This window comes from Semicossyphus pulcher, unplaced genomic scaffold, assembly GCF_022749685.1.
Source record: "Semicossyphus pulcher isolate SPU_LCO1_2020_fin unplaced genomic scaffold, fSemPul1.0.p SCAF_17, whole genome shotgun sequence".
NCBI classification, from domain to species: Eukaryota; Metazoa; Chordata; class Actinopteri; order Labriformes; family Labridae; genus Semicossyphus; species Semicossyphus pulcher.
In genome coordinates, this window is record NW_027211681.1 from 29217729 (window position 1) to 29245000 (window position 27272).

General features: G+C 50.8%; 2 protein-coding genes across 3 annotated transcripts in view; both read left to right on the forward strand.

Moving 5' to 3' along the window:
* The window catches only part of LOC138594892 (spectrin beta chain, non-erythrocytic 1), a 35780-nt gene extending 26056 nt beyond the window's left edge, over positions 1-9724 (forward strand). For both annotated transcript variants that reach the window (XM_069666165.1, XM_069666166.1), the window contains 17 exons: positions 556-819; positions 1181-1405; positions 1485-1574; positions 1740-2018; positions 2291-2421; positions 2587-2791; positions 2900-3274; positions 3355-3599; positions 3683-3821; positions 4274-4358; positions 5302-5498; positions 5896-6002; positions 6107-6155; positions 7109-7320; positions 7420-7593; positions 7838-7880; positions 7969-9724. In XM_069666165.1, coding sequence (XP_069522266.1) covers positions 556-819; positions 1181-1405; positions 1485-1574; positions 1740-2018; positions 2291-2421; positions 2587-2791; positions 2900-3274; positions 3355-3599; positions 3683-3821; positions 4274-4358; positions 5302-5498; positions 5896-6002; positions 6107-6155; positions 7109-7320; positions 7420-7593; positions 7838-7880; positions 7969-8181 — 3033 coding nt within the window. In that variant the 3' untranslated portion in view covers positions 8182-9724. The remainder of the gene's footprint in view (positions 1-555; positions 820-1180; positions 1406-1484; positions 1575-1739; positions 2019-2290; positions 2422-2586; positions 2792-2899; positions 3275-3354; positions 3600-3682; positions 3822-4273; positions 4359-5301; positions 5499-5895; positions 6003-6106; positions 6156-7108; positions 7321-7419; positions 7594-7837; positions 7881-7968) is intronic.
* A 3032-nt stretch (positions 9725-12756) lies between these two features.
* LOC138594795 (echinoderm microtubule-associated protein-like 6) overlaps positions 12757-27272 on the forward strand; it is a 29870-nt gene continuing 15354 nt past the window's right edge. Inside the window, exons 1-20 of the mRNA XM_069666027.1 lie at positions 12757-13010; positions 18900-19059; positions 19275-19373; positions 19496-19564; positions 19672-19857; positions 20021-20156; positions 20724-20925; positions 21008-21145; positions 21610-21866; positions 22043-22252; positions 22448-22615; positions 22802-22908; positions 23058-23158; positions 23889-24075; positions 24148-24253; positions 25043-25136; positions 25290-25390; positions 25989-26191; positions 26374-26485; positions 26587-26714. Coding sequence (XP_069522128.1) covers positions 12814-13010; positions 18900-19059; positions 19275-19373; positions 19496-19564; positions 19672-19857; positions 20021-20156; positions 20724-20925; positions 21008-21145; positions 21610-21866; positions 22043-22252; positions 22448-22615; positions 22802-22908; positions 23058-23158; positions 23889-24075; positions 24148-24253; positions 25043-25136; positions 25290-25390; positions 25989-26191; positions 26374-26485; positions 26587-26714 — 2961 coding nt within the window. The 5' untranslated portion in view covers positions 12757-12813. The remainder of the gene's footprint in view (positions 13011-18899; positions 19060-19274; positions 19374-19495; positions 19565-19671; positions 19858-20020; positions 20157-20723; positions 20926-21007; positions 21146-21609; positions 21867-22042; positions 22253-22447; positions 22616-22801; positions 22909-23057; positions 23159-23888; positions 24076-24147; positions 24254-25042; positions 25137-25289; positions 25391-25988; positions 26192-26373; positions 26486-26586; positions 26715-27272) is intronic.

The window sequence follows — 27272 nt, forward strand, 5'->3', positions numbered from 1 at the left end:
ACAGACAGACAGTCAGACAGACAGTCAGTGTCAGACAGACAGACAGACAGACACTCAATCAATCAATCAATCAATCAATCAATCAAATTTTATTTGTATAGCGCCAAATCATAACCAGAGTTATCTCGAGACACTTTACAGACAGAGCAGGTCTAGACCGACTCTTTGTTCTGTTATTTAAAGAGAGGCCCAACATGAATCACCATGAGTAGCACTTAGCAATTCGGCACATTGGCAGAAAAACTTCCTTTTAACAGGCAGAAACCTCGAGCAGAACCAGACTCATGTTGAACAGCCATCTGCCTCGACTGGATGGGCCGAGACAGACAGTCAGACAGACAGTCAGACAGACAGTCAGACAGACAGTCAGACAGACAGACAGACAGTCAGTGTCAGACAGACAGTCAGTGTCAGACAGACAGTCAGACAGACAGAGAGACAGACAGTCAGTGTCAGACAGACAGTCAGACAGACAGACAGACAGACCCGTGTGTGGTGCTGCCCCCCGGTGGTAACAGCAGACCTGCTCTAACTTCTGTGTGTGCTCTTCTGCAGGACGGCATGCTGCTGGTGTCGGAGAAGCCGGAGACGGAGGCGGTGGTGAAGGAGAAGCTGTCGGCGCTTCACACCATGTGGGCGGAGCTGGAGTCGACCACGCAGACCAAAGCTCAGTGTCTGTTCGATGCTAACAAGGCCGAGCTGTTCACTCAGAGCTGCGCTGACCTCGATAAGTGGCTGGGTGGTCTGGAGGGTCAGATCCAGTCTGATGACTACGGCAAAGACCTGACGTCCGTCAACATCCTGCTCAAAAAACAGCAGGTACAGAGAGAGGGTCACTGCAGGAGGGAGATACTGGAGTACTGACGGGGTCCTTTATGATCCAGGGGCTGCAGCCTTCGAAGGACTGAAGTCTGTTGAAGGCAGCAGAGCAGCAGCTCCTGTTTCTGTCAGTGGAGTCTGGTGTGTTTGCAGAGAGCGATGTAACGGCTGTTACCTATTAGTCATTTAGACACGGAGAGCCCAGATGTACAAATACTGTTAATACTCTTCAACGTATCATCAGACAGTAGAGGAGTCCTATCAGCCTGTACTGGTTTACTATAACAGCAGTAGTCAGAATACGCCAACAGTTCTATGAGTATCAGTAGTATTATAAGCAGCAGTGAAATTCTCTCTGCAGATGCTGGAGAACCAGGTGGAGGTGCGTCAAAGGGAGGTGGTGGAGCTGCAGAGCCAGGTGAAGGCTCTGGGTCAGGAGGTGAAGGACACGGACGAGGTGGACGGGCGGAGGCAGGTGGTGGAGAAGAAGTTCCAGGAGCTGCTGGAGCCGCTGCGACGCCGCAGGAACTTCCTGGTGGCGTCTCGAGAGGTTCACCAGTTCAACCGAGACGTGGAGGACGAGATCGTACGTAAACGTGTCCTCGTGGTTCAGACTGCTACCTGTGACTGACAGGTCACTGACAGGTGTTCTCTTTGTCCTGCAGCTGTGGGTTCAGGAGAGGATGCCTGTGGCCACGTCCACCGACCACGGACACAACCTGCAGACCGTCCAGCTGCTCATCAAGAAGAACCAGGTGAGGGAACTATGTGATGTCAATGCTGACGGTGTGCCGGTAACAGGAAGTGTCATATTCAGTTTAAATAACCTCTTCCCTGAGCTGCTTACCTAGTCAGGTAAACAGGAACAATCAATACTCAGCGTGACCATGTGACCTGACGCTGTGACTCCTCCCCCTCAGACTCTGCAGAAGGAGATCCAGGGTCATCAGCCTCGTATCGACGACATCCTGGAGCGCAGCGCGAGCCTCCTGCAGGACGAGTCGTCCGGCGCCGAGGTGATCCGGCAGCGCCTGGCCGGCCTGCAGGAGCTGTGGAGGCAGCTGAGAGAGGAGGCGGAGCGGCGCCACGGCCGGCTGGAGGAGGCGCACAAAGCTCAGCAGTACTACTTCGACGCTGCCGAGGCCGAGGCCTGGATGAGCGAGCAGGAGCTGTACATGATGTCAGAGGAGAAAGCCAAGGTACCACTCCTCGCATCACTTCCTGTTGTCCTGATTTTCACATTAAAAGCTGTTTGAACCACTAAAGCACGTTGAGCCCGAATGATAGAGGAGCTGCAGGAGAAGGTGTTCGTTCTCCTCACAGTGTGAAGGTTAAACTGTGTGTGTGTGTGTTTGTGTGTGTGTGTGTGTGTGTGTGTGTGTGTGTGTGTGTGTGTGCGCGTGTGTGCGTGCGTGCGTGCGTGCGTGTCTGTGCGTGTCTGTGCGTGCGTGTGCGTGCGTGTGCGTGTCAGGACGAGCAGAGTGCTGTTACCATGCAGAAGAAGCATCAGATCGTGGAGCAGGCGGTGGAGGACTACGCCGAGACCGTCCACCAGCTGTCCAAGACCAGCAGAGGTCTGGTAGCTGACGGACACCCTGAGAGGTAACCACACGCTCACACACACACACACACACACACACACACACACACACACACACACACACACATACACCAAAGATCCTTCAGTTTAAAAGATCAAAGATCTTTTTTTATCTTATTCTTACAATTCACAATTAATTGTCTACCTATAATCTGTGTGCGTGTCAGTGAGCGTATCAGCATGCGGCAGTCTCAGGTGGATAAGCTGTATGCCGGTCTGAAGGACCTGTCAGAGGAGAGGCGGGGCAAACTGGACGAGAGGCTCCGCCTCTTCCAGCTGAACCGTGAGGTGGACGACCTGGAGCAGTGGATCGCTGAGAGGGAGGTGGTGGCCGGGTCGCACGAGCTGGGACAGGACTACGAGCACGTCACTGTACGTATGACTGACATCACGAGTATCACTGACTGTGTCACTTGTACTGACACTGCTACTCTAACAGGCAGGACTGTTACCTAACCTGACCTTTGACCTTTGGCTCAGATGTTGCAGGAGCGCTTCCGGGAGTTTGCTCGGGACACGGGGAACATCGGTCAGGAGCGCGTGGACGCCGTTAACCGTCTGGCTGACGAGCTGATCAACACGGGTCATGGCGACGCAGCGACAGTGGCCGAGTGGAAGGACGGGCTGAACGAGGCGTGGGCCGACCTGCTCGAGCTCATCGACACCAGGACGCAGATCCTCGCCGCCTCCTTCGAGCTCCATAAGTTCTACCATGACGCCAAGGAGATCCTGGGACGCATCCTGGACAAACAGAAGAAGCTGCCGGAGGAGGTCGGCCGCGACCAGAACACGGTGGAGACGCTGCAGAGGATGCACACCACCTTCGAACACGACATCCAGGCCCTGGGAACACAGGTACGTCACTCTATACCTGCTTTACGGGGACATGGTGGGCTTATGGGGACACTCTGTGACCTTTGACCTCTGTGCGGCAGGTGAGGCAGCTGCAGGAGGACGCGGTGCGCCTCCAGTCGGCATACGCCGGAGACAAAGCTGACGACATCCAGCGGAGGGAGAGCGAGGTGCTGGAGGCCTGGAGGAGTCTGCTGGAGGCCTGCGAGGGACGCCGGCTCCGCCTCCTCGACACCGGAGACAAGTTCCGGTTCTTCAGCATGGTGCGAGACCTGATGCTGTGGATGGAGGACGTGATCCGGCTCATCGAGGCCCAGGAGAACCCCCGGTACGCAGAGGGCCGCCGTCTGCTGGGCCGGCACGTATGATCTGATGGAGCTGTGATTAATGAGTGTTTCCTGGTGTGTTCAGGGACGTGTCGTCTGTGGAGCTGCTGATGAACAATCATCAGGGCATCAAGGCCGAGATCGATGCCCGGAACGACAGCTTCACTGCCTGCATTGAGCTGGGGAAATCCCTGCTGGCCAGAAAACACTACGCTTCAGAGGAGGTGAGGAGCACACACTCATCCCACATCTGGAGTCCAAACATCTAGAAAAGCTGTAATATCGAACCATCGCTCCATCACAGTGATTTTAGCTCACAGCAGGCAGGAGCTGCTGCTCTGCTGCTGCCTCCATCTGTTGGTGAGTTTGTGTTATTGTGTGACTCTGGCGACTGGTTAGTTCAGATCCAACACAATGTTTGTGCAACACACAACAACACAAACAAACATAGAGGCAGCAGCAGAGCAGCAGCTCCTGTCCTGAAAGCTTAAATCAGTGTTTTTCTGAATGGAGTCTGGTGTGTGTGCAGAGAGCGATGTAACGTCTGTGTGTGGTTAAAACAATCATCTTCCTCTGTAACAAAAAGGTCTATCTCTGTAGGGATCCTTTCTGTCATGTTGTCACACACTCTGGTGACTGTGTGTGTGTGTGTGTGTGTGTGTGTGTGTGTCTGCAGATCAAAGAGAAGTTGCTGCAGCTGACTGATAAGAGGAAAGAGATGATTGACAAGTGGGAGGACCGATGGGAGTGGCTACGACTCAGTAAGACTCACACACACCCTGTTTTGTTATTGTTCTGTATGAGAGGTCAGAGGTCACAGCAGTGTGGTCAGAGCTCGTACATGATTGGCTGCTGTGGTGATGAGTCACAGTGATGAAGACTCCTCAGGCTCTCGCTGCTCTTTAACGAAGCTGACTGAGCTTCCTGTCACCGACGGCTGCGACCAATCAGGAAACGCTTGAGGTGCTTCAGTCGACTCATCACGAAGAGTCTCGACCTGAACTCATACATCGTCCGTACGGAGGCACAGGAGGGCCAAAAAACAGCAAGTGTAAAATGTAGAGATGTAAAAAGAAAAAGTACATTTAGTCAAAATAAGAACTTTGATTTCTTTGTGTCTAAAAAAACTCAATTAGATTTTTTTTATTTTATAAGTTTAATGTGTTTCATTATTTTTATATGATGTCAGCTCTGACGTTTGTCGTCTGTGCAGAGAGTTTATGTGACAGCAAGCAAGAAGACAAAGTGGAATAACATCAGAATCCTGCTCTCCCCCGTGTCCTGCTCTCCCCCGTGTCCTGCTCTCCCCCGTGTCCTGCTCTCCCCCCGTGTCCTCCCCCCTCCTCCCCCTGTGTCCTGCTCTCCCCCCGTGTCCTCCCCCCTCCTCCCCCTGTGTCCTGCTCTCCCCCCGTGTCCTCCACCCTCCTCCCCCCGTGTCCTCCCCCCTCCTCCCCCTGTGTCCTGCTCTCCCCCCGTGTCCTGCTCTCCCCCCGTGTCCTGCTCTCCCCCGTGTCCTGCTCTCCCCCCGTGTCCTCCCCCGTGTCCTGCTCTTCCTCGTGTCCTGCTCTCCCTCGTGTCCTGCTCTCCCCCGTGTCCTGCTCTCCCCCCGTGTCCTCCCCCTGTGTCCTGCTCTCCCTCGTGTCCTCCCCCCTCCTCCCCCTGTGTCCTGCTCTCCCCCGTGTCCTCCCCCCTCCTCCCCCTCAGTCCTGGAGGTGCACCAGTTCTCCCGGGACGCGGGCGTGGCCGAGGCGTGGCTGCTGGGTCAGGAGCCCTACCTGTCGAGCAGGGAGATGGGTCAGAGCGTGGACGAGGTGGAGAAGCTCATTAAACGCCACGAGGCTTTCGAGAAGTCCGCCGCCACCTGGGAGGAGCGCTTCTCTGCTTTGGAGAGGCTCACTACGGTAAGCCGGGGGGGACAAAACACCTGACGGACAGATTTAAACAGAAGGACAAAAAAACAGTGAATGAGGAGCTCAGAGAGAAACAACACAGAACGTGTCTGCGTCTTTGTTTCCTACCTGTACCTTTAAAGGTAACAGACATCAGAGCTCTGTATCTCTATAGTTTGTTGCTGGGCAACCGCATCACCATCTCTGTCTTTAATAGTGTTTACCACAACAGCTTCTTTTTGTCGGGTTAAACTTGAACTTGTTTTTTTAAATAGAATCCAACTGTTGCTGGACTACAGAAGGTATTTGATGAGGTGTCCTCTCACCTGTGTATTTGGACCCTCTGGGCTCCTGTAGTCTGTAGGTAGACAGTGAGGGGGGGTGATGATGGAGGTGTTCTGTCTTTCAGCTGGAGCTGCTGGAGGTGAGGAGGCAGCAGGAGGAGGAGGAGAGGATGAGGAAGCCCCCGACTCCTGAGCCTCCGGTCATCCAGCAGGAGGAGACGCAGCAGCAGAGGTGAGAGTTCACATTAACAGTCAGGTAATCACAGCAGCACCTGGTGGCCGTCAGAGGAACTGCAGCTCAGTGACACGAAGTAATGACTGTTTGTGTCTCTGCAGCGGGGTGATCACTCAGAACGGCCTCCCCTCGGACCAGGACTCTCCCCGGGTCAGTGCTGTCTCCTGTCTCACTCTCCTGTCTAAGTCTCATGTCTCACTCTGCTGCCTCACTCTCACTCCACCATTTCTCTCTCCTGTCTCACTCTCCTGTATCTCACTCTCCCGTCTCACTCTCATGTCTCACTATCATGTCTCACTCCACTGCCTCATTCTCCTGTCTCACTCTCCCGTCTCACTCTCACTCCATCGTGTCACTCTACTGTCTCACTCTCCCGTCTTCCTCTCCTGTCTCACGATCTTGTCTCACTCTTATCTCTCACTCTCCCATCTTACTCTTCTGTCTCACTCCACCGTGTCACTCTCCTGTTTTACTCTCCTGTCTTGCTCTGCTGTCTCACGATCCTGTCTCACGATCCTGTCTCACTCCACTGTGTCACTCTCCTGTCTCACTTTCCCGTCTTCCTCTCCTGTCTCACGATCTTGTCTCACTCTCATCTCTCACTCTCCCATCTTACTCTTCTGTCTCACTCCACCGTGTCACTCTCCTGTCTCACGATCCTGTCTCGCTCTCCCGTCTCACTCTCCTGTCTCACTCTCCTGTCTCACTGTTGCTCCATCGTCTCACTCTCCCTCGTCAATCTCCCGTGCCACTCTCCTGTCTCGCTATCCTCCTGTTCTCCTATCTCACTCCACCATTTCTCTCTCCTGTCTCACTCCACAGTGTCACTCTCCTGTGTCTCACTCCACCTTCTCGCTCTCATGTCTCACTATCATGTCTCACTCTCCTGTCTCGCTCATTATATAAACACTATAACATGAGTGCTGCCGGTCTTGTATCCAGAGTGATTACGTCCCCCCTTTAGAACAGATGTTTGCTCTCTCAGGTGAACTTGTCTAATGAGGATGATTTTCAGCACCACAGAAGAAGAACTTTTCAGTTTTGACCTGTAGATTAGTCGTGTGCTGGTTCTTTAAATGTGTCTGTGTAATTGACCCGCTCAGGACGGCGTGGACGGCGGCGACCTGATGAACGGCGTGGCCGAACGCAGCTCGAAGGAGCCGAGCCCCGGTGCCTCCCCGACCCCCGGCAGGAAGAGCAAAACCAGCCAGTCGTCCACGCTGCCCTCCAAGAACCAGGACTCGTGCTCCCAGCTGGAGGGCCTCCTGCACCGCAAGCACGAGTGGGAGGGCCACAACAAGAAGGCCTCCAACAGGTAACAGAGATCCTCTGCTGCAGGAGACCTCTCACTCCTCAGGAAAAACCTCTGTCAGTTCCACATCATCATGTGACCGTGCTGCTCTGTGATTGGCAGGTCGTGGCACAACGTGTACTGTGTCATCAACAACCAGGAGATGGGTTTCTACAAAGACAGCAAGGCGGCGGGTCAGGGCATCCCGTACCACAACGAGGTCCCCATCAGCCTGAAGGAGGCGACGTGTGATGTGGCCTCCGAGTACAAGAAGAAGAAGCACGTCTTCAAACTCAGGTAGCAGCAGCTCTTAGTTTCACGTTTTAATGTAGGACAGTTTAACCTCTGTCACCGAGCCAGTGTGTGTCTCTGGTCTTTATAGAAATGAACATAAGTCTGCTGAGAGCACGCACAGTTCAGGTGTTAGAAGTACGGCTTGTTCACAGCCTGTAAGAAGCCACGAGCAGGTGTCAGAGCTAACAGGTGAAAACACCTGAGAAGGAGTCTCAGAGGTCCTGATGGTCTCCCTCTCTCGTTTCAGAGTCACTGATGGAAACGAGTATCTGTTCCAAGCCAAAGATGAGGTAAAGTATTAAAACATGATCTCAGACTCGCTTGTGACTCACGCTCTCAGGTATCTGTGTGTGACTGTCCTGTTGGCGCCCCCTGCAGGAGGAGATGAGCACCTGGATCCAGGCCATCCTGAACGCCTGCGTGGACCGCTCCAGCGTGCAGGGCAGCCACCCCGGCACGCCGGTGTCTGGGCGTGCTCAGACTCTGCCGGCCACCGTCACGCTCACTACCGAGTCGAGTCCCGGCAAGAGAGAGAAGGACAAAGAGAAGGAGAAGGACAAACGCTTCAGTCTGTTCAAGAAGAAGCAGTAAAAGAAACGGGCGGCACTTTGGTGAAACACTCGACTCTCGCTCTCAAACGTCTCACTGAGCTTCTTTAAACGTTTCTTTCTCATCAGCTGAACAACTGGAACTTGTTTCAGAGCCAGAGTCCACACCTGAGCTGCTTTCAGCTGCAGGAAGGTTTTAGAGGTGTGAACAGGTGAAGCATCGCTCACCTCACTGCTCTGAGACCTTCTTAAAGTTAAACTCAGCTCCAGAGCTTCACAGCCGTCAGTCCTCCGTCACCTCCTGTTCCTAAAACATGAGACGTCTGATCAAACTGCCCAGTCCTCTCTCACACACACACACACACACACACACACACACACACACACACTCCGCTCAGGTGCAGGTGTGAAACATCGCAGAGACGTCCTCAGAGCTGATCTGCCTTCAAAATGTGCTAATAGGAAACAATCAAACAGTGATGTCACTGCTGATGTCACTACTGAACAGCCAATGATGGAGGCTGGCGGCTGGTGGAGCAGAACACTGTAAAGTTTCACCAAAGTGCAGCGTCGGCGTGTTGTGTGTTTGTTCTCCATGCAGTTCTTATGTTCGGTTTTTGTTTCGTCGTGTGGTCGGCGGGCGGGCGGAGAGGCGGCGCTGAGCACAGACACGAAGAGCGAGGGCGGCGGTCGCTGTCGGACGTCGTGAAGGAACGGCGCGTCATCGTCTGCAAACTGAACGTCTGCCCGTTCCTCGATGATGACACGCTGTTTCCTCACGCCCTCGCTGCGTGTGGCGTCAGCAGGGACGCTCTCTTGCTCTCTTTGTTTCTTTGTTTTTACCTTCTTGTCTTCATTTTCTTCATTTTCGTTCTTTTTCTACTTTTTGAAACAGGTCTGAATTATTTCCTCAATTTTGTGAGGGTGTCTTCAGAGACAGCCTACATTCTTCCTCTGCCGTCGAGAAATTGGACCAATAGTGCATTTTGTTTATTGTTTTATCATGATTTGTTGTCCTCTGCCACTCTGTTTGTTTACGATTAAAACAGCCAATCAGCTTCGAGGAGGTGTATGATGTGGAAACGTTCACTTGCATGCTTGGTCAGGCTCAGAGCGAGGCCTGAAACACTCACTGAAACTAAAACAGTTTGATCTTTCCTTTTGTCCTGTCTCAGCTCCCGTACAGGACATGCAGTCTGTATAATAAACACTCTGACGCGTCCGTGTCGGTGGGAACGTTCAGCTGAGCTACACATGAAGGTTGCTTGCTTGTCGTCGGCTCTTGGCACCGCGCTGCGTTCAGATTTTCTGCTCTTTGATACTCGTGTTGCTCTGCGTCACTGTATATCTATTGTACTGAACATGTATGGAAGTTAGGCCATCTTACTGCACAATCAGAAGTCCATCTATAGGAATGAAGCAGACGCTGTTTGAGGCCCCATATTTAAACAGAAGTTAGACCATAAAGGCTTTCTCATGTATGAACCTGCACCTGTAGACTCTAAAGCTCTCTCTCTCTCTCTCTCTCTCTCTCTCTCTCTCTCTCTGTCAAATATGTGCGATGTCATTAAAGCTTTTAAACTTTACACTGTTGTGCTGTTTCTTACTGATGTGACTCATTTTTTTCTAAGTCTGATCCTATAGAAGTCTATGAGAACATGCTCCTCCTCCTCTCCTGATGTATTCCCTCAGTAAACATGTTCCTAATGAGTTTATGGTCTAGTTTCAAGTCTTCTTCAACACAGCATGATGTTCATTTAGTCACCGATGCTCCCATTGAGAGTCACACAGACCAGGAAAAGGGGCGGGGTTAGGGTGGGGCTACCTGTGGAGGTCAGTGTTGTTCTGAAACACTGAGGAGTCGACTGTTCAGTTTTTTAAGTAAGTGCATGTTGTTTGTTTTTAGCTCGCCAGCATTAGCATCATAATCAATATCACAGTCAAATTACAGGTGTGCTTCGCAAACCCAAACACTGTTGGTCTATAACTTAGTGTTTTGCTCGCTCCTCTCAGGCTCCACCCTCATGAACAAATATGGTCATATAACATCTTAAAGTCCTGCTGAGCACATTTAACTATCTTTGCACGTTTAATACACTGATGTAGCATTTCAAAGAAAAAAATACCCGATGCTCACATTACAACTTTTTCAAAAGTACAACTAATGGTATTAATACAGTGACAGACGTACGGGAAGCAGTATGAGCCAACAGGAAATGATCTGACTGGAGCTTCATTTGGTCTCAGTAGAATCTGCTTCTCGAACAGTTTCAGGGGTTTGCATCAGAGTGGTGCCTCTGGTTGTCAGAGAGGATCTCTGCAGCAGCAGGTAGACCAGGTTCCCGGTTCAGACCTGATCTGCAGCAGAGGGGGGTCCTCCTTTGAGCTGACAGTTAAAACACTACACCTCCCATCATTCTCTGCGGGCTCCTGATTCATGAAGCCGCTGCGCTCGAAGCGGACCTGCGCTGAAACCGCACCTGACCCGCTCTGACAAAGGCGGGAAGCTCGCGGTGCTGAGCGCGAGGGAGACAGGAAACCGTGGCAGTGGATTTCAAAATAAAACAAGATGACTGCAAGTTGAATACATTGTTAAAATACACATCTAAATAATTAAAAAAAAGATATAGAAGATAGATACAGATATAATACTTATCCTGTTACACATACTTCTGCTTACTAACTTTAAATGTCACACACATTCACCTGATTACACACACACATACACACACACACACACACACAGATATTTTCCTGTTTCCTTATTATTTTTTATATTGTGCAAATACTTGAATAATTTATACTTTGATTTTAATCTAATGTTATGTTTCATGATTTTTAATGAAAACTTTCTTTTATAAAATGATCATTAATTAAAACATAATTATTAACTAATCAAAGTAAAATAAGCAAACGTTTTATGTCTTTGATCTTTCTGTTGGCCGACTCTAACAGTGATCAATAAACAGCGAAGAAAAACTAACTTTCCGTATAAGTGTTTTATTTTGAAATTCATATCAGGAAGTGAAGACGCCTATTCTTCGGTGTGGACACTCACGGTGATCCCTGGGATTCCCGTTGATATCCCGACTTTTTATCTTTTTCTACATTTTAATGGCTGTTTGTGAGGCGGGGAGCTCCTGCGGATCTCTGCCGGGTCTGAGCGTCCCTCCGCCGGCCTGCAGGAGCAGCGGCAGTCGGTGTCTGGAGGTGTGGTTGCTGGTTTTCTCCGGGGTTTGGATGCGGACTGGCGGTGATAAATCGGCGCTGTAATCTCCGGGTTTTAACTGGAAACAGCGAACAGACGGCGGCAGGACTCAGGGAGGGATTTTCTGTGATTTCAGCCTCCAGACGCTTCGTTATATTCGACATTTACACAAACTGTCGGTTATTTCACTCACGGACCTCACGGAGCATCAGTCGCACTAATGTAGAACTGCCCCTCTTTCCCCAGTGAGCGCTCTTTTTAATGTCTTTCAGTCGGACATGTGGTCTGAACACATGATTTCTTTCATAGTGACCTTCTCAGCAAACACCGAAACCTTCCTGGAATATCCCGTTTATTCCTTTTAACCTTCAGCGAAGATTCTGGGAATTTTCCGGTTTGGATTATTAGTTCGCAAAACGTTCCCAGAGGGTTTCCAGTTATTAAAAATGTCCCTAAAGGTTACCGTAGCTGTCAACTGAATTCTGTAAGGACCTCTGTTAGCTCTGCTGCTAACAGGCAGCCCATCCTTTGGATAGATTCATTTAAGTTTAACAAAACCACCAAATTATAAAGAATAAATGTGGAGACGACAGTAAATACTGATAACAGTCAGCAACCACCGCGTCTGTTTCTCCTCCAACACACCTCTTGTTTTTATCAACCTCGGAGTGTGTTCTCTGATCTCTGTGAGCTCCTCATCAGGGTTACGTCTGAAAATACCTGCAGGTCATCTTGCAGTTAGTGTGTGTTTCCTATGTTTTACATGTGATGTTCACTTTATTCACAGCCTGATGACCTCAGATGTCAGAGGTCAACACAACCTCACATCAACTCGTTTCCCTTTAAGGATTTCCAAAGTGGCACTTTTTATTAAAGGCAACAACTTGATGTTTGGAACGTTAGCTGCTAAAATAAGTTAAATATGTTCAGGTCAAAAAGAAACAGCATGAGGTTAGTACTCGAACTACACTGAGACAAGTAAACCCTGAGATTATCCTCCCATCATCCTCTAACAGTCGTCTTTAAAGGTAAAACCAGTGGAGTTAAAGGGACGGTCTGCTCCTTCAGCCATCAACGAGAGGTCAAAGTGTTGTAGTCCTGCAGCGCAGACGTTCAGACGTGTTTCTCTCGTCGATGACGCCATGCTGTGGCTTCTGCTGAGTTTGTGCAACTTTGCTAACATTAGATAGTTCGGCTGTAGATTGGAATTATGGGAAGTGTAGTTGAAAGATTCACTGTTAAAGGGACTACAATGATGGACTACAACTTCCATCAGCAGTAGGAGCAGCAGCAGATTTGGATGGACACGCACACGACTGTTTCTGTGTTCGTACATGAGACATTTCTCACAGCAGCTGCTACATCACGGATGTGCTCAGAGCTCGTCACACTTCCTGTTTGAAACCAAGAAGACCTCTTTCTTTTCAGAGTGGATTTTAAATGTTGGGTTTCCTGATCTAAGCCGACATGTCGGACAAGACGGCGCCGCGCTGCCAGCTGAGGCTAGAGTGGATCCACGGATACAGAGGTCATCAGTGTCGTAACAACCTGTACTACACGGCGGGGAAGGAGGTGGTGTACTTCGTGGCCGGGGTGGGCGTGGTCTACAACACCAGAGAACACTCCCAGAAGTTCTACCTGGGACATAACGATGACATCATCAGGTGAGTTGAACAGCTGACTGAACTCTCAGATCATACAAGGTAAAACAAACTGCTGTGCACCAATGAAGAAGACGCTAGTCTGCTTTGCTCGCAGAGATCTGAATCAGCTTCCACATCTGTTTATATCTGTGTCCACATTAAACTACAACTCCCAGGTTGCACTTCAATACCAGCCTATAACAACCAGACACAGATAGCTGCTAATCAGTGCTAACATAGATAAAATAATGAGTGTAAAAACTGTCAGACTTGTTAGACGATCTGTTCGTCCAAAAAAGCGCACGGCAGATTATTTGTCTGAACTAGCTGAGGTGACACCCGTCACTCAAAGAGGCCACGCCCCTCATGCTACATCACTTTAAGCCTTAATATAATGTAAACAGGTGAGCTGTATAAAGATTCTCCCCGTACAGTTGTCATGAAGAGAGAAATGAGCTATAGAGACCCAAACTGTTTTTTGTACCAGGCTGTAAACATGTTTATTTCTGCTGTAAAGTTTAACATGGGGCTCTATGGGGACTGACTCACTGCTGGAGACAGCCTCAAGTGGACACCAGAGGAACTGCAGGCTTTGACACCTCATTCATTTCTCAGGCTTGATGATACAGCGGGTTTCCATGGTAACACCAGATGAAGCGGAGGTCCTCTCTGACAGATGTTCCTGCTTCAGGCTCACCTGCAGGTCTCTGTGTGACCCAGATCAGCTCAGTGTGAACAGGAAGGCTCCAAGAGAGAAGCTCACATCATCTCACAGAGGCTCCGTGGCGAGTTCACTGTTAGGAACACACAAACAGACACAACCAGCACAAACACCTGAATCTCTGTAACGTTTCATCAGCCCTCACCTGATCAGCTGCTCAGGTGACAATAAAACAGACTGATGTCCCTCAGGTGTTAATGTCACCTGATTAGTTCTGTCATGATGTTGTGATACATAGGTTTTAAAACGAGCAGCTTTGTTGTTTCTGGCTGAAAGATGGTCCATCATGAGATGTCGGAGTGTCCCTGAACGCACCTACAGAGTGTTAACACAGGCTTTACAGACAGAAGCAGTCTCAGCTGATCACTCATGCTGCACTGTGATTGGCTCATTCAAACTGTGCCTCAGCTGACCAGTGACGTCCAATCACGTTCAGGCAGGTGGTCGCATGATAACCTGAGCTCCTCCTGAGGTGTGTATTCCTCTCGTTAGATTTCAGATTGAACGTTTATAGAGATCAGATGATCTCTGATGACACTCAGCTGACAGGTGTAACACCTTCACTCTGAACCAGGCAGCACGCCGGCTCCACAGGTGGAGTCCTGATGGGAGCTGACAGCCGCAGCTGATGAAGCTGCTGAGTCTTTCCCATCATGCTTTGCTCTGCCCCATCAGCCTCAGTTTGTTTTACATTATAAACATAAAAATGCTTCGTCAGCCACAGCGGTACAGTGATGAGGTCACAGTTTGGACACAGGAAGGTGAGAACATGATGAGCTCAGCAGTCGAGCCGTCGGTGAGGTCGGACAAACCAGATTTACTGTGACAGTAAAAACCTCCTCCTCTGTGATTGGTCAGCTGTGTGCAGGTGTTTGTCAACAGGTATAAACACTGTGTGACACTGTGTCCAACAGCGTGTCAGCGTGGTGTTCTTGTCCTCTTGCCTCCTGATGTGCTCCTCATAGCACTGTAGTGAGACAGATCTCAGCCCACCTGTGACTTGCTAGATACAGTGAAACTGTCACTCAGCGGAGACAGATGGACAGGCGCTCCACAGCTGAAACAGGACGCCGGTAGTTGGTGTCCATCAGAGAAATCCTGGTACTGATCCGAGCTAACAGCTCATCACACTGGGCACTGGTCAGAGTTCATCAGACACAGCTCAGGAGGAGGAGGGAGGTTAACCAGCTGTGAGAGAGGACAGGTGATGAGCACAGACAGGATGGAGTTTAGTTTTCTGTTGCTTCCAGAAGGACAGACATTAATCACATGATCCCATGGTCCAACGTGTGTGAGTGATGCACGGCCAGGTATCACATCACCTGAGTCTGAACAGTCAGCTGGGAACCAACTCTGTGAGCTCGCTGTCTAAATCTCTTTGTGCCTGTCTCTCTCCCTGTCTCTCTCTCTGTCTCTCCCTCTTGGTGCGTGTCTCTCTGTCTTTGTGCCTGTCTCTCTCCCTGTCTCTCTCTCTGTCTCTCCCTCTTGGTGCGTGTCTCTCTGTCTTTGTGCCTGTCTCTCTCCCTGTCTCTCTCTCTGTCTCTCCCTCCTGGTGCCTGTCTCTCTCTCTGTCTCTCCCTCCTGGTGCCTGTCTCTCTCCCTGTCTCTCTCTCTGTCTCTCCCTCTTTGTGCCTGTCTCTCTCTCTTTCTCTCCCTCTTGGTGCCTGTCTCTCTCTCTGTCTCTCCCTCTTGGTGCGTGTCTCTCTCTCTGTCTCTCCCTCTTGGTGCCTGTCTCTCTCTCTGTCTCTCTCTCTGTCTCTCCCTCTTGGTGCCTGTCTCTCTCCCTGTCTCTCTCTCTCTCTCTCCCTCTTGGTGCCTGTCTCTCTCCCTGTCTCTCTCTCTGTCTCTCCCTCCTGGTGCCTGTCTCTCTCCCTGTCTCTCTCTCTGTCTCTCCCTCTTGGTGCGTGTCTCTCTCTCTTTGTGCCTGTCTCTCTCTCTGTCTCTCCCTCTTGGTGCGTGTCTCTCTACCTGTCTCTCTCTCTGTCTCTCCCTCTTTGTGCCTGTCTCTCTCTCTGTCTCTCTCTCTGTCTCTCCCTCCTGGTGCCTGTCTCTCTCCCTGTCTCTCTCTCTGTCTCTCCCTCTTGGTGCCTGTCTCTCTCCCTGTCTCTCTCTCTGTCTCTCCCTCTTGGTGCGTGTCTCTCTCTCTTTGTGCCTGTCTCTCTCTCTGTCTCGCCCTCTTGGTGCGTGTCTCTCTCTCTTTGTGCCTGTCTCTCTCTCTGTCTCTCCCTCTTGGTGCGTGTCTCTCTCCCTGTCTCTCTCTCTGTCTCTCCCTCCTGGTGCCTGTCTCTCTCTCTGTCTCTCCCTCCTGGTGCCTGTCTCTCTCCCTGTCTCTCTCTCTGTCTCTCCCTCTTTGTGCCTGTCTCTCTCTCTTTCTCTCCCTCTTGGTGCCTGTCTCTCTCTCTGTCTCTCCCTCTTGGTGCGTGTCTCTCTCTCTGTCTCTCCCTCTTGGTGCCTGTCTCTCTCTCTGTCTCTCTCTCTGTCTCTCCCTCTTGGTGCCTGTCTCTCTCCCTGTCTCTCTCTCTCTCTCTCCCTCTTGGTGCCTGTCTCTCTCCCTGTCTCTCTCTCTGTCTCTCCCTCCTGGTGCCTGTCTCTCTCCCTGTCTCTCTCTCTGTCTCTCCCTCTTGGTGCGTGTCTCTCTCTCTTTGTGCCTGTCTCTCTCTCTGTCTCTCCCTCTTGGTGCGTGTCTCTCTACCTGTCTCTCTCTCTGTCTCTCCCTCTTTGTGCCTGTCTCTCTCTCTGTCTCTCTCTCTGTCTCTCCCTCCTGGTGCCTGTCTCTCTCCCTGTCTCTCTCTCTGTCTCTCCCTCTTGGTGCCTGTCTCTCTCCCTGTCTCTCTCTCTGTCTCTCCCTCTTGGTGCGTGTCTCTCTCTCTTTGTGCCTGTCTCTCTCTCTGTCTCGCCCTCTTGGTGCGTGTCTCTCTCTCTTTGTGCCTGTCTCTCTCTCTGTCTCTCCCTCTTGGTGCGTGTCTCTCTCCCTGTCTCTCTCTCTGTCTCTCCCTCCTGGTGCCTGTCTCTCTCCCTGTCTCTCTCTCTGTCTCTCCCTCTTGGTGCGTGTCTCTCTACCTGTCTCTCTCTCTGTCTCTCCCTCTTTGTGCCTGTCTCTCTCTCTGTCTCTCCCTCTTGGTGCCTGTCTCTCTCCCTGTCTCTCTCTCTGTCTCTCCGTCTTGGTCCCTGTCTCTCTCCCTGTCTCTCTCTCTGTCTCTCCCTCTTTGTGCCTGTCTCTCTCTCTTTCTCTCCCTCTTGGTGCCTGTCTCTCTCTCTGTCTCTCCCTCTTGGTGCGTGTCTCTCTCTCTGTCTCTCCCTCTTGGTGCCTGTCTCTCTCCCTGTCTCTCTCTCTCTCTCTCCCTCTTGGTGCGTGTCTCTCTCCCTGTCTCTCTCTCTCTCTCTCCCTCTTGGTGCATGTCTCTCTCCCTGTCTCTCCCTCTTGGTGCGTGTCTCTCTCCCTGTCTCTCTCTCTGTCTCTCCCTCTTGGTGCCTGTCTCTCTCTCTGTCTCTCCCTCTTTGTGCCTGTCTCTCTCTCTGTCTCTCCCTCTTGGTGCCTGTCTCTCTCCCTGTCTCTCTCTCTGTCTCTCCGTCTTGGTGCGTGTCTCTCTCCCTTTCTCTCTCCCTGTCTCTCTCTCTGTGTCTCCCTCCTGGTGCCTGTCTCTCTCCCTGTCTCTCTCTCTGTCTCTCCCTCTTTGAGCCTGTCTCTCTCTCTGTCTCTCCCTCTTTGTGCCTGTCTCTCTCTCTGTCTCTCCCTCTTGGTGCCTGTCTCTCTCCCTGTCTCTCTCTCTGTGTCTCCCTCTTGGTGCCTGTCTCTCTCCCTGTCTCTCTCTCTGTCTCTCCCTCTTGGTGCATGTCTCTCTCCCTGTCTCTCCCTCTTGGTGCGTGTCTCTCTCCCTGTCTCTCTCTCTGTCTCTCCCTCTTGGTGCCTGTCTCTCTCTCTGTCTCTCCCTCTTTGTGCCTGTCTCTCTCTCTGTCTCTCCCTCTTGGTGCGTGTCTCTCTCCCTTTCTCTCTCCCTGTCTCTCTCTCTGTGTCTCCCTCTTGGTGCCTGTCTCTCTCCCTGTCTCTCTCTCTGTCTCTCCCTCCTGGTGCCTGTCTCTCTCCCTGTCTCTCTCTCTGTCTCTCCCTCTTTGAGCCTGTCTCTCTCTCTGTCTCTCCCTCTTTGTGCCTGTCTCTCTCTCTGTCTCTCCCTCTTGGTGCCTGTCTCTCTCCCTGTCTCTCTCTCTGTCTCTCCCTCTTGGTGCGTGTCTCTCTCTCTTTGTGCCTGTCTCTCTCTCTGTCTCGCCCTCTTGGTGCGTGTCTCTCCCTCTTGGTGCCTGTCTCTCTCCCTGTCTCTCTCTCTGTCTCTCCCTCCTGGTGCCTGTCTCTCTCCCTGTCTCTCTCTCTGTCTCTCCCTCTTTGAGCCTGTCTCTCTCTCTGTCTCTCCCTGTCTCTCTCCCTGTCTCTCTCTCTGTCTCTTCCTCTTGGTGCCTGTCTCTCTCCCTGTCTCTCCCTCTTGGTGCCTGTCTCTCTCCCTGTCTCTCTCTCTGTCTCTCCCTCTTGGTGCGTGTCTCTCTCCCTGTCTCTCTCTCTGTCTCTCCCTCCTGGTGCCTGTTTCCCTCTCTCTGTCTCTCCCTCCTGGTGCCTGTCTCTCTCCCTGTCTCTCTCTCTGTCTCTCCCTCCTGGTGCCTGTCTCTCTCCCTGTCTCTCTCTCTGTCTCTTCCTCTTGGTGCCTGTCTCTCTCTCTGTCTCTCCCTCTTGGTGCGTGTCTCTCTCCCTGTCTCTCTCTCTGTCTCTACGTCTTGGTGCGTGTCTTTCTCCCTGTCTCTCTCTCTGTCTCTCCCTCTTGGTGCCTGTCTTTCTCCCTGTCTCTCTCTCTGTCTCTCCCTCTTGGTGCCTGTCTCTCTCCCTCCTGGTGCCTGTCTCTCTCCCTGTCTCTCTCTCTGTCTCTTCCTCTTGGTGCCTGTCTCTCTCCCTGTCTCTCCCTCTTGGTGCCTGTCTCTCTCTCTCTCTCCCTCTTGGTGCCTGTCTCTCTCCCTGTCTCTCTCCGTCTTGGTGCGTGTCTCTCTCCCTGTCTCTCTCCCTGTCTCTCTCTCTGTCTCTCCCTCCTGGTGCCTGTCTCTCTCCCTGTCTCTCTCCCTGTCTCTCCCTCTTGGTGCCTGTCTCTCTCTCTGTCTCTCCCTCTTGGTGCCTGTCTCTCTCCCTGTCTCTCTCCCTGTCTCTCTCTCAGTCTGGCGATGCATCCTGATAAGATCCAGGTGGCGACGGGTCAGGTGGGTAAGGATCCGTACATCTGTATCTGGGACACGTACGCCATGCAGACTGTGTCCATCCTGAGGGACGTCCACACACACGGAGTCGCCTGTTTGGCCTTCGACTCTGACGGACAGGTCAGGCCACGCCTCCTTGTGATGATGTCACTGCCTTTTCACCTGTGTAGGGACGATCTAAGGTCCATATCTCAGGTGTTCGTACTTATCAGTTCCAAAACATTAGCAGTTTTGACCAAACCCGTGGTTTAACTGTCTGAGGTGGGCGGGGCTTCATGCTGGTTTACCTGTCAAACTAATGGATCTGATCTGACATGTTTGTTTCGTATTCGTAGCGGCTGGCGTCGGTCGGCCTGGACGCCAAGAACACGTTGTGTGTTTGGGATTGGAGGAGAGGACGAGTCCTCGCCACGGCAACCGGACACTCAGACAGAGTACGACTGTTTGTTCACACTGACTGTGATTGTAGCTGAAGTGACCCTCTCACACGTACGTTCACTTCCTGTCATATAAAGAAGTTCCTGATAGAGTTATCGTCTGTCTGTCTCTGCTGCAGATCTTTGACGTGGCCTGGGACCCGTTCACGTCCAGCCGTCTGGTCAGCTGTGGAGTCAAACACATCAAGGTGAGGCAGATCAGACCTGTGTCACACAAATACTCTTTGAATCTGATAACGATGGCCGTGTCAGTAAATCTGAATACATACACTTTGTTCCTTGTTCCTGTCTTTAGTTCTGGACTCTGTGTGGGAACGCTCTGACTCCGAAGAGAGGGATATTTGGGAAGACGGGCGACCTGCAGACCATCCTGTGTGTCTCTGCAGCCAAAGAGGAGCTGACGTACTCCGGAGCTCTGAACGGAGACGTGTACGTGTGGAAGGGGATCACTCTGATCCGGACTGTACAGGCTGCACACGGGGTGAATACAGTGTAACACACAGAGACACACACACTTACTGTACATGATGCCAGTGAACAATTAAACATGAACATGTTTAGAGAAGCTCCAATAGCAAGGAAGATATAAAACCCACTCAAAGACGCAGAGGCAGCTCCAGACAGGTTCTGTGTTTCTGAATCAGGCGGGGATCTTCAGCATGCACGCCTGTGAGGAAGGATTCGCCACAGGAGGACGCGACGGCTGCATCCGACTGTGGGACGTTGACTTCAAACCCATCACCAAGATCGACCTGAGGGAGGCGGAGCAGGGATACAAAGGTGAGAACACCTGTTCTTAGGTCCTGGAGCAGGACGCCTGTCTGTGTCTCAGCTAATGATGGTTTCATTCATGGTGACTCCATGAATCAGAAGAAGAGGAAACCATGAGCAGATTAACTGATGTAAATGACCATGTGTTCAGTGTGCTCAGGTGGAGGTCACACCTTTACTCTGTAGCCCTTTTTGCTCTGCGGTTCCACCTCAGCGCCGTAACGAAGCTCCGCCAGTCATTTTACATCGGACCAAGCAACACCGGCGTGAAGCCGCCCCGGTGTGTTTTTACAGGGTTCCGGCGTTGTGGAACCAAAACGTGCGTGAGGTGTGAACAAACAGACACACACGCGGCGCTGTTCCGCCCTGTCGGCTGTCGTTTACACACACGTCTGATGCCGGCTCAGAGGCGGAACGACTTCGCCCCGTCGTTCAGCCTCTGTGCGTTCTACATGGAAGACGGAACGTAACGGAGGCGTGATAATCCCGCCTGCAGCTGGCAGTGTAAAAGGGGCGTGTCTTTGTCTCAGGTGTGTCCTCTGCTACAATTTTACGACTCAGTGTTTTCTGTCTCAGGTCTGTCGATCCGCAGCGTTTGCTGGAAGGCTGACCGGATCCTGGCGGGGACACAGGACAGTGAGATCTTCGAGGTCATGGTCCGAGACCGGGACAAACCGGTTCTGCTGATGCAGGGTCACAGCGAGGGCGAGCTGTGGGCGCTCGACCTGCACCCCAAACAGCCCGTCGCCGTCACAGGGAGCGATGACCGCTCCGTCCGGTCAGTCTGACTCACAAACACCTCTACCAACAGGCTGCTGATCAGCTGAACTTACCTGTCTCTCTCTCTGTCTGTCTCTCAGGCTGTGGAGTCTTCCTGACCACACTCTGCTGGCTCGCTGTAACATGGAGGAATCCGTCCGCAGCGTCTCCTTCAACAACGACGGCTCTCAGCTCGCTCTGGGCATGAAGGACGGATCCTTCACCGTGCTGAGAGTCAGGTAAGCTCAGGATACAAACTGCTTCCTGTAAAACTGTTATTACAGACCTGCTATTATTTAATATAAACAGGTGGTTTGTTAGTTGGCTAACCAAACAGCAAGTTTAGTTGTGTTTCTTTAGTCTGGACTCAGGAGCAGCGTTTGAATTTATTTAACCTTTATTCAATCAGAAAAGCCTCAGTGTCCTGGTTCAGAAAGGAAGCGAAAACACTGAGCTTAAGACAAACAACAACAAAAACATCAGAATAAACAAGAAGTGAGAATCTGAAATAAGAAATCAGATTATTGATAATCATTTAAAAAAAACAAAAACAATCTTAATCTGAAGGAAATATAGAAATAAAAGAGGACCCAGGATTGAGCCTTGGGGAACTCCACACATAACGTTCACACACTCAGACTGTCTGAGACCTTCATTACCCTCCAAACAGCCTTAAGATGATTCAGTAATGGTTTTCCTGCAGGGACATGACCGAGGTCGTGCACATCAAGGACAGGAAGGAGGTGATCCATGAGCTCAAGTTCTCACCGGACGGTTCCTTCCTGGCGGTGGGCTCAAATGACGGTCTGGTGGACGTCTACGCTGTCGCCCAGCGTTACAAGAAGGTGGGCGAGTGCAGCCGTTCCGCCTCCTTCATCACCCACCTGGACTGGTCTGTCGACAGCCGCTTCCTGCAGACCAATGATGGCGCTGGAGAGCGGCTCTTCTACAGGATGCCAGGTACTGTCTGAGTCAGAGGACCCCAGACGCTTCAAGACACAAAGTTTACTTTTTGTCTCAGAGTGTAATAGAAGTGCTAAGGAAGGACTTACCTGTGTAGACTCGAGGACTTGATTCAGGACTTACCTGTCTTGACTTGGTACTCCCTAACACCCCTGACCTTCTGTGTCTTGTAGCGGGGAAGCTGGTTCCTAAAGAGGAGGCGAAGGGGATCCACTGGATGACGTGGACGGGGGTCGTGGGGACGGAGGTGAACGGCATCTGGCCCAAATACTCCACTGTCACCAACGTGAACTCTGTGGATGCCAACTACAGCAGCGCCGTGCTGGTGACCGGAGACGACCTCGGCCTCGTCAAGCTCTTCAGGTTCCCCTGCCTCAAGAAAGGTCGGTCTGACAAACAAGTAAAACTGTAGGAACATAGAAGTCTTTTCAGCAGGACCCAAAGTCTGCAGGATCCAGGATGCATCAGTATTTACGGGGTCAATCTTCAGGCTTTCAGTCTCACTCAAATGTTGAAATCTGAAGGTTTGAAAGGTAAAAGCCTGCTGCTGATCCATCAAACTCTTCTTCCTCAAACAGGAGCCAAATTCAAGAAGTACATCGGCCACTCGGCCCATGTGACCAACGTTCGCTGGTCCAACGACCTGCAGTGGGTCGTCAGCACGGGCGGAGCCGACCACGCCGTCTTCCAGTGGAGGTTTCTGCCCGAGGGTGTCATGAATGGCGTCCTGGAGCCCCTCCTCCAAGGTAACAACCAGGATTACTACTTATCCACTACTGATCCAACTTTGATCCAACAAAGCGTAACTTTTCCTCTGTAGACATGAAATTATATCCATAAATCTTCTTCTCTGAGCTGTTTGTCTTTAAGAGTTCAGACGGCTCTCATCAGGTAGTAAAGTGTTAATAAAGTTTTTCCCTGGTCGGTGTCAGAGGGATACGCCGACTCTAACAGCGGAGAGTCGGACTCGGACGTATCAGACGTCCCGGAGCTCGACTCGGACATCGAACAGGAAGCTCAGACCAGCTACGAACGTCAGGTGAAAACAGTAACATGACGTTGTTACCTGTCTGTCTGTCTGTCTGACTCGCTCACTCACTCACTCACTCACTCACTCACTCACCTGCCTGCCTGCCTGTCTGTCTGTCTGTCTGTCTGTCTGTCTGACTCACCTGTCTCTGTCTGCAGGTGTACAAGGAGGATCTGCCTCAGCTGAGGAAGAAGCTGATTGGTTCCCTGAAGCGGCAGAAAGCTCCGGAGGAGGGGCTCCGTCTGCAGTTTGTTCACGGGTGAAATAAGTTCTATAAATAAAATCAGATGTTCATGATGGTTGGTCTGTTTATGTTTTTGTTTATGTTTTTGTTTGTTTATGTTTGTTTTTGTTTGTTTATGTTTGTTTTTGTTTTATGTTTTGTTTATGTTTTTGTTTGTTTGTTTTATGCTTTTGTTTGTTTATGTTTTGTTAATGTTTTTGTTTGTTTATGTTTGTTTTTGTTTGTTTTTGTTTTATGTTTTGTTTATGTTTTTGTTTGTTTATGTTTTTGTTTGTTTATGTTTTGTTAATGTTTTTGTTTGTTTATGTTTGTTTTTGTTTGTTTTTGTTTTATGTTTTGTTTATGTTTTTGTTTGTTTATGTTTTTGTTTGTTTATGTTTTTGTTTGTATTTGTTTTTTTTTGTTTATGTTTGTTTCATGTTTTTGTTTGTTTATGTTTTTGTTTGTGTATGTTTTTGTTTGTTTGTTTTTGTTTGTTTGTGTTTTGTTTGTGTATGTTTTTGTTTGTTTGTTTATGTTTTGTTTGTTTTTTCTGTTTATGTTTTTGTTTAGGTTTGTTTTTGTTTATGTTTCATGATGAAGCATCTTTGGTCTGTTTACATGAAACAGTGAATAGCTTGTATAAATAATGAGATATACCTAAGAACTGGTTTGTGTGGTAAAGAGGTCTGACCTGACGCTCACCTCCTGTTTTTCTTTATTTATTGACCTTTATTGTGGCGGTCTTGTTTCCTGTCTTCTGCAGGTATCGGGGCTTCGACTGTCGTAACAACCTGTTCTACAGTCAGTCGGGGGAGGTGGTGTACCACGTGGCGGCCGTCGCCGTCGTCTACAACCGCCTGCAGCACAGTCAGAGGTTCTACCTCGGCCACGACGACGATATCCTCGGCCTCACCGTCCACCCGCTCAAAGACTACGTGGCCTCTGCACAGGTACGCCCGGCCAATCGCCGCGCATCATATTACACTGCCTGAGAGAGTTTCTGATTGGCTGTGTGTGTTCAGGTGGGCAGAGACCCTGCGGTCCACGTGTGGGACATCCAGACTCTGAAGTGTCTGTCGTTATTAAAGGGACACCACAGCAGAGGAGTGTGTGCGCTGGAGTTCACAGGTATGCTCACTGCACTGTCTGGTGTACCTGTATCTCCACCTGTGATCCCTGAATCACTGCTTTACATCCAATAATGTCCACCTGAGATCGATCAACTTCTGCAAGATAAAACACATCTGTTTACCATCATGGACCCTCATCTGTCGTTTCCTAATCTCTATTTACAGAGTCTATAGGTAGTGACGGCGAGTGTTCTGGTTTCTGTTTGTAGTACGCTTGTAGTCCAAGTAATATTGACCAATCACGTATCAGCAGGCTGCGGCGAATGCAGGAAAAACCGTCCGTGAGGAGAGCAGGCGGAACGTAGTCCATCGTAATGACATCCCGACTCCATCAGCGTGATCTGACGATGATTTATCTTCTTACTAATCTCTATAAACATCTGCATGTTAACAGCTAACCGCTAACAATCTGTTCTAGATCGAACATTCAACTTGAGATAAGTCTTCTTGATGCTGTGTCGCGAAAGCTGTTTAGATTTCCCGACTTCCCAGAATGCATCATAAATGATGGCTCCGCCCTCCCTTGATCAAACGTGTCATGTTAAAGTAGTTTTCTTCTCCTCGTGAGGACAGACCTGACAAAGCTCAGAGGCTGTATCGTCGTTAGACTGTAGACGACGGGATCTGAGATCGATCGTCTCCTAAACCGTTCGTAAAGCAGGAAGACTAAAAGACGAGTTACAGTGTTGTAGGTGGTCCCTCTGACGTCTGTCTGTCTCTCTGTGTGTCTGTCTCTCTCTCTCTGTCTGTCTCTCCGTCTGTCTGTCTCTCTGACTGTCTGTCTCAGCGGACGGGAAGAGTTTGGTGTCTGTGGGAATCGATGAATTTCACTCCATCGTCATCTGGGACTGGAAGAAAGGAGAGAGGCTGGCCAAGGCCAGGTAAGAACACCTCGTCTGTTCTCACCTGCTCGTCTGACAGTATCTGTGTGTCAGTGCACACTCTGTAAGAGTGCTCACTGTTAGACTGAAGTTGGGTCTGAAAGTGAGATTAATAATAACACTTACTTTGACCTCTGACCTCTGTGTCTGCAGGGGTCATAAAGACAAAATCTTCGTGGTGAAGAGTAACCCGTTCAGGATGGACAAGCTGGTGACTGTCGGCATGAAACACATCAAGTTCTGGCAGCATTCAGGTAGGTCTACTCCTCACCTGAGGCACCTCTTCCTCACCTGAGGCACCTCTTCCTCACCTCAGGCACCTCGTCCTCACCTGAGGTACCTCTACCTCACCTCAGGCACCTCTACCTCACTTGAGGCACCTCTACCTCACCTGAGGCACCTCGTCCTCACTTGAGGCACCTCTACCTCACCTCAGGCACCTCTACCTCACCTCAGGCACCTCTACCTCACCTGAGGCACCTCGTCCTCACTTGAGGCACCTCGTCCTCACTTGAGGCACCTCTACCTCACCTGAGGCACCTCTTCCTCACCTGAGGCACCTCTACCTCACCTGAGGCACCTCGTCCTCACTTGAGGCACCTCTACCTCACCTGAGGCACCTCGTCCTCACCTGAGGCACCTCGTCCTCACCTGAGGCACCTCTACCTCACCTGAGGCACCTCGTCCTCACCTGAGGCACCTCGTCCTCACTTGAGGCACCTCGTCCTCACTTGAGGCACCTCTACCTCACCTGAGGCACCTCGTCCTCACCTGAGGCACCTCGTCCTCACCTGAGGCACCGTCTCTGATGTTCAGAGAGACACTAAACACACTCCCTCTCTCCTCCTGCAGGGGGCGGCCTCACCTTTAAACGGGGAATCTTTGGGAACCTGGGGAAGCAGGAGACGATGATGTCGGCGTGTTACGGTCGCTCCGAGGACCTTGTCTTCTCTGGAGCCACAAACGGAGACGTTTACATCTGGAGAGACACGACGCTCATCAAGACTGTCAAAGCTCACGACGGCCCCGTATTCGCCATGTGCTCCCTGGATAAGGTAACACCTGGAACACACCTGGAACACTCTTGGAACACACCTTTAGCAGGGCATCACATGTTCACAAAGATAAACACTTCAGTTCTCTAATTGTGACTGTGAATGTCTGAACCTTAAAGTAAAGGTGAGTTTACCTGCATGTTAAAACACAGTGCTGAACTCGTGTTGCGTTCGCTGTCCAGGGGTTTGTGACGGGGGGGAAGGACGGCATCGTGGAGCTGTGGGACGACATGTTCGAGAGATGTCTGAAGACGTACGCCATCAAGAGAGCCGCTCTCTCTCCCTCCTCCAAAGGTTTCACCTCTTTAATCATTACTCACTTACACTCCGTATACACCTGACCAACAGGTACTGTGTTTTCATGCTGTCATCCATCCCATAATCCTCTCTGTCAGGTCTGCTGCTGGAGGACAACCCCTCCATCAGAGCCATCACTCTGGGTCACGGTCACATCCTGCTGGGGACCAAGAACGGAGAGATCCTGGAGATCGACAAGAGCGGGCCCATGACGCTGCTAGTCCAGGTCACACACACACACACACACACACACACACACACGTACACAGTCACACACACACACACACACACACACACGTACACAGTCACACACACACACACACATGTACACAGTCACACACACACACACATGTACACAGTCACACACACACACACATGTACACAGTCACACACACACACACACACACACACACACACACACACACACGTACACAGTCACACACGTACACAGTCACACACACACACACGTACACAGTCACACACGTACACAGTCACACACGTACACACACACACGTACACACACACACGTACACACACACACACACACACACGTACACACGTACACACACACACACACACACACACACGTACACAGTCACACACGTACACAGTCACACACGTACACACACACATGTACACAGTCACACGTACACACACACACGTACACACACACACACACACACACACACACGTACACAGTCACACACACACACACGTACACAGTCACACACACACACACACACACGTACACAGTCACACACACACACACACACACGTACACAGT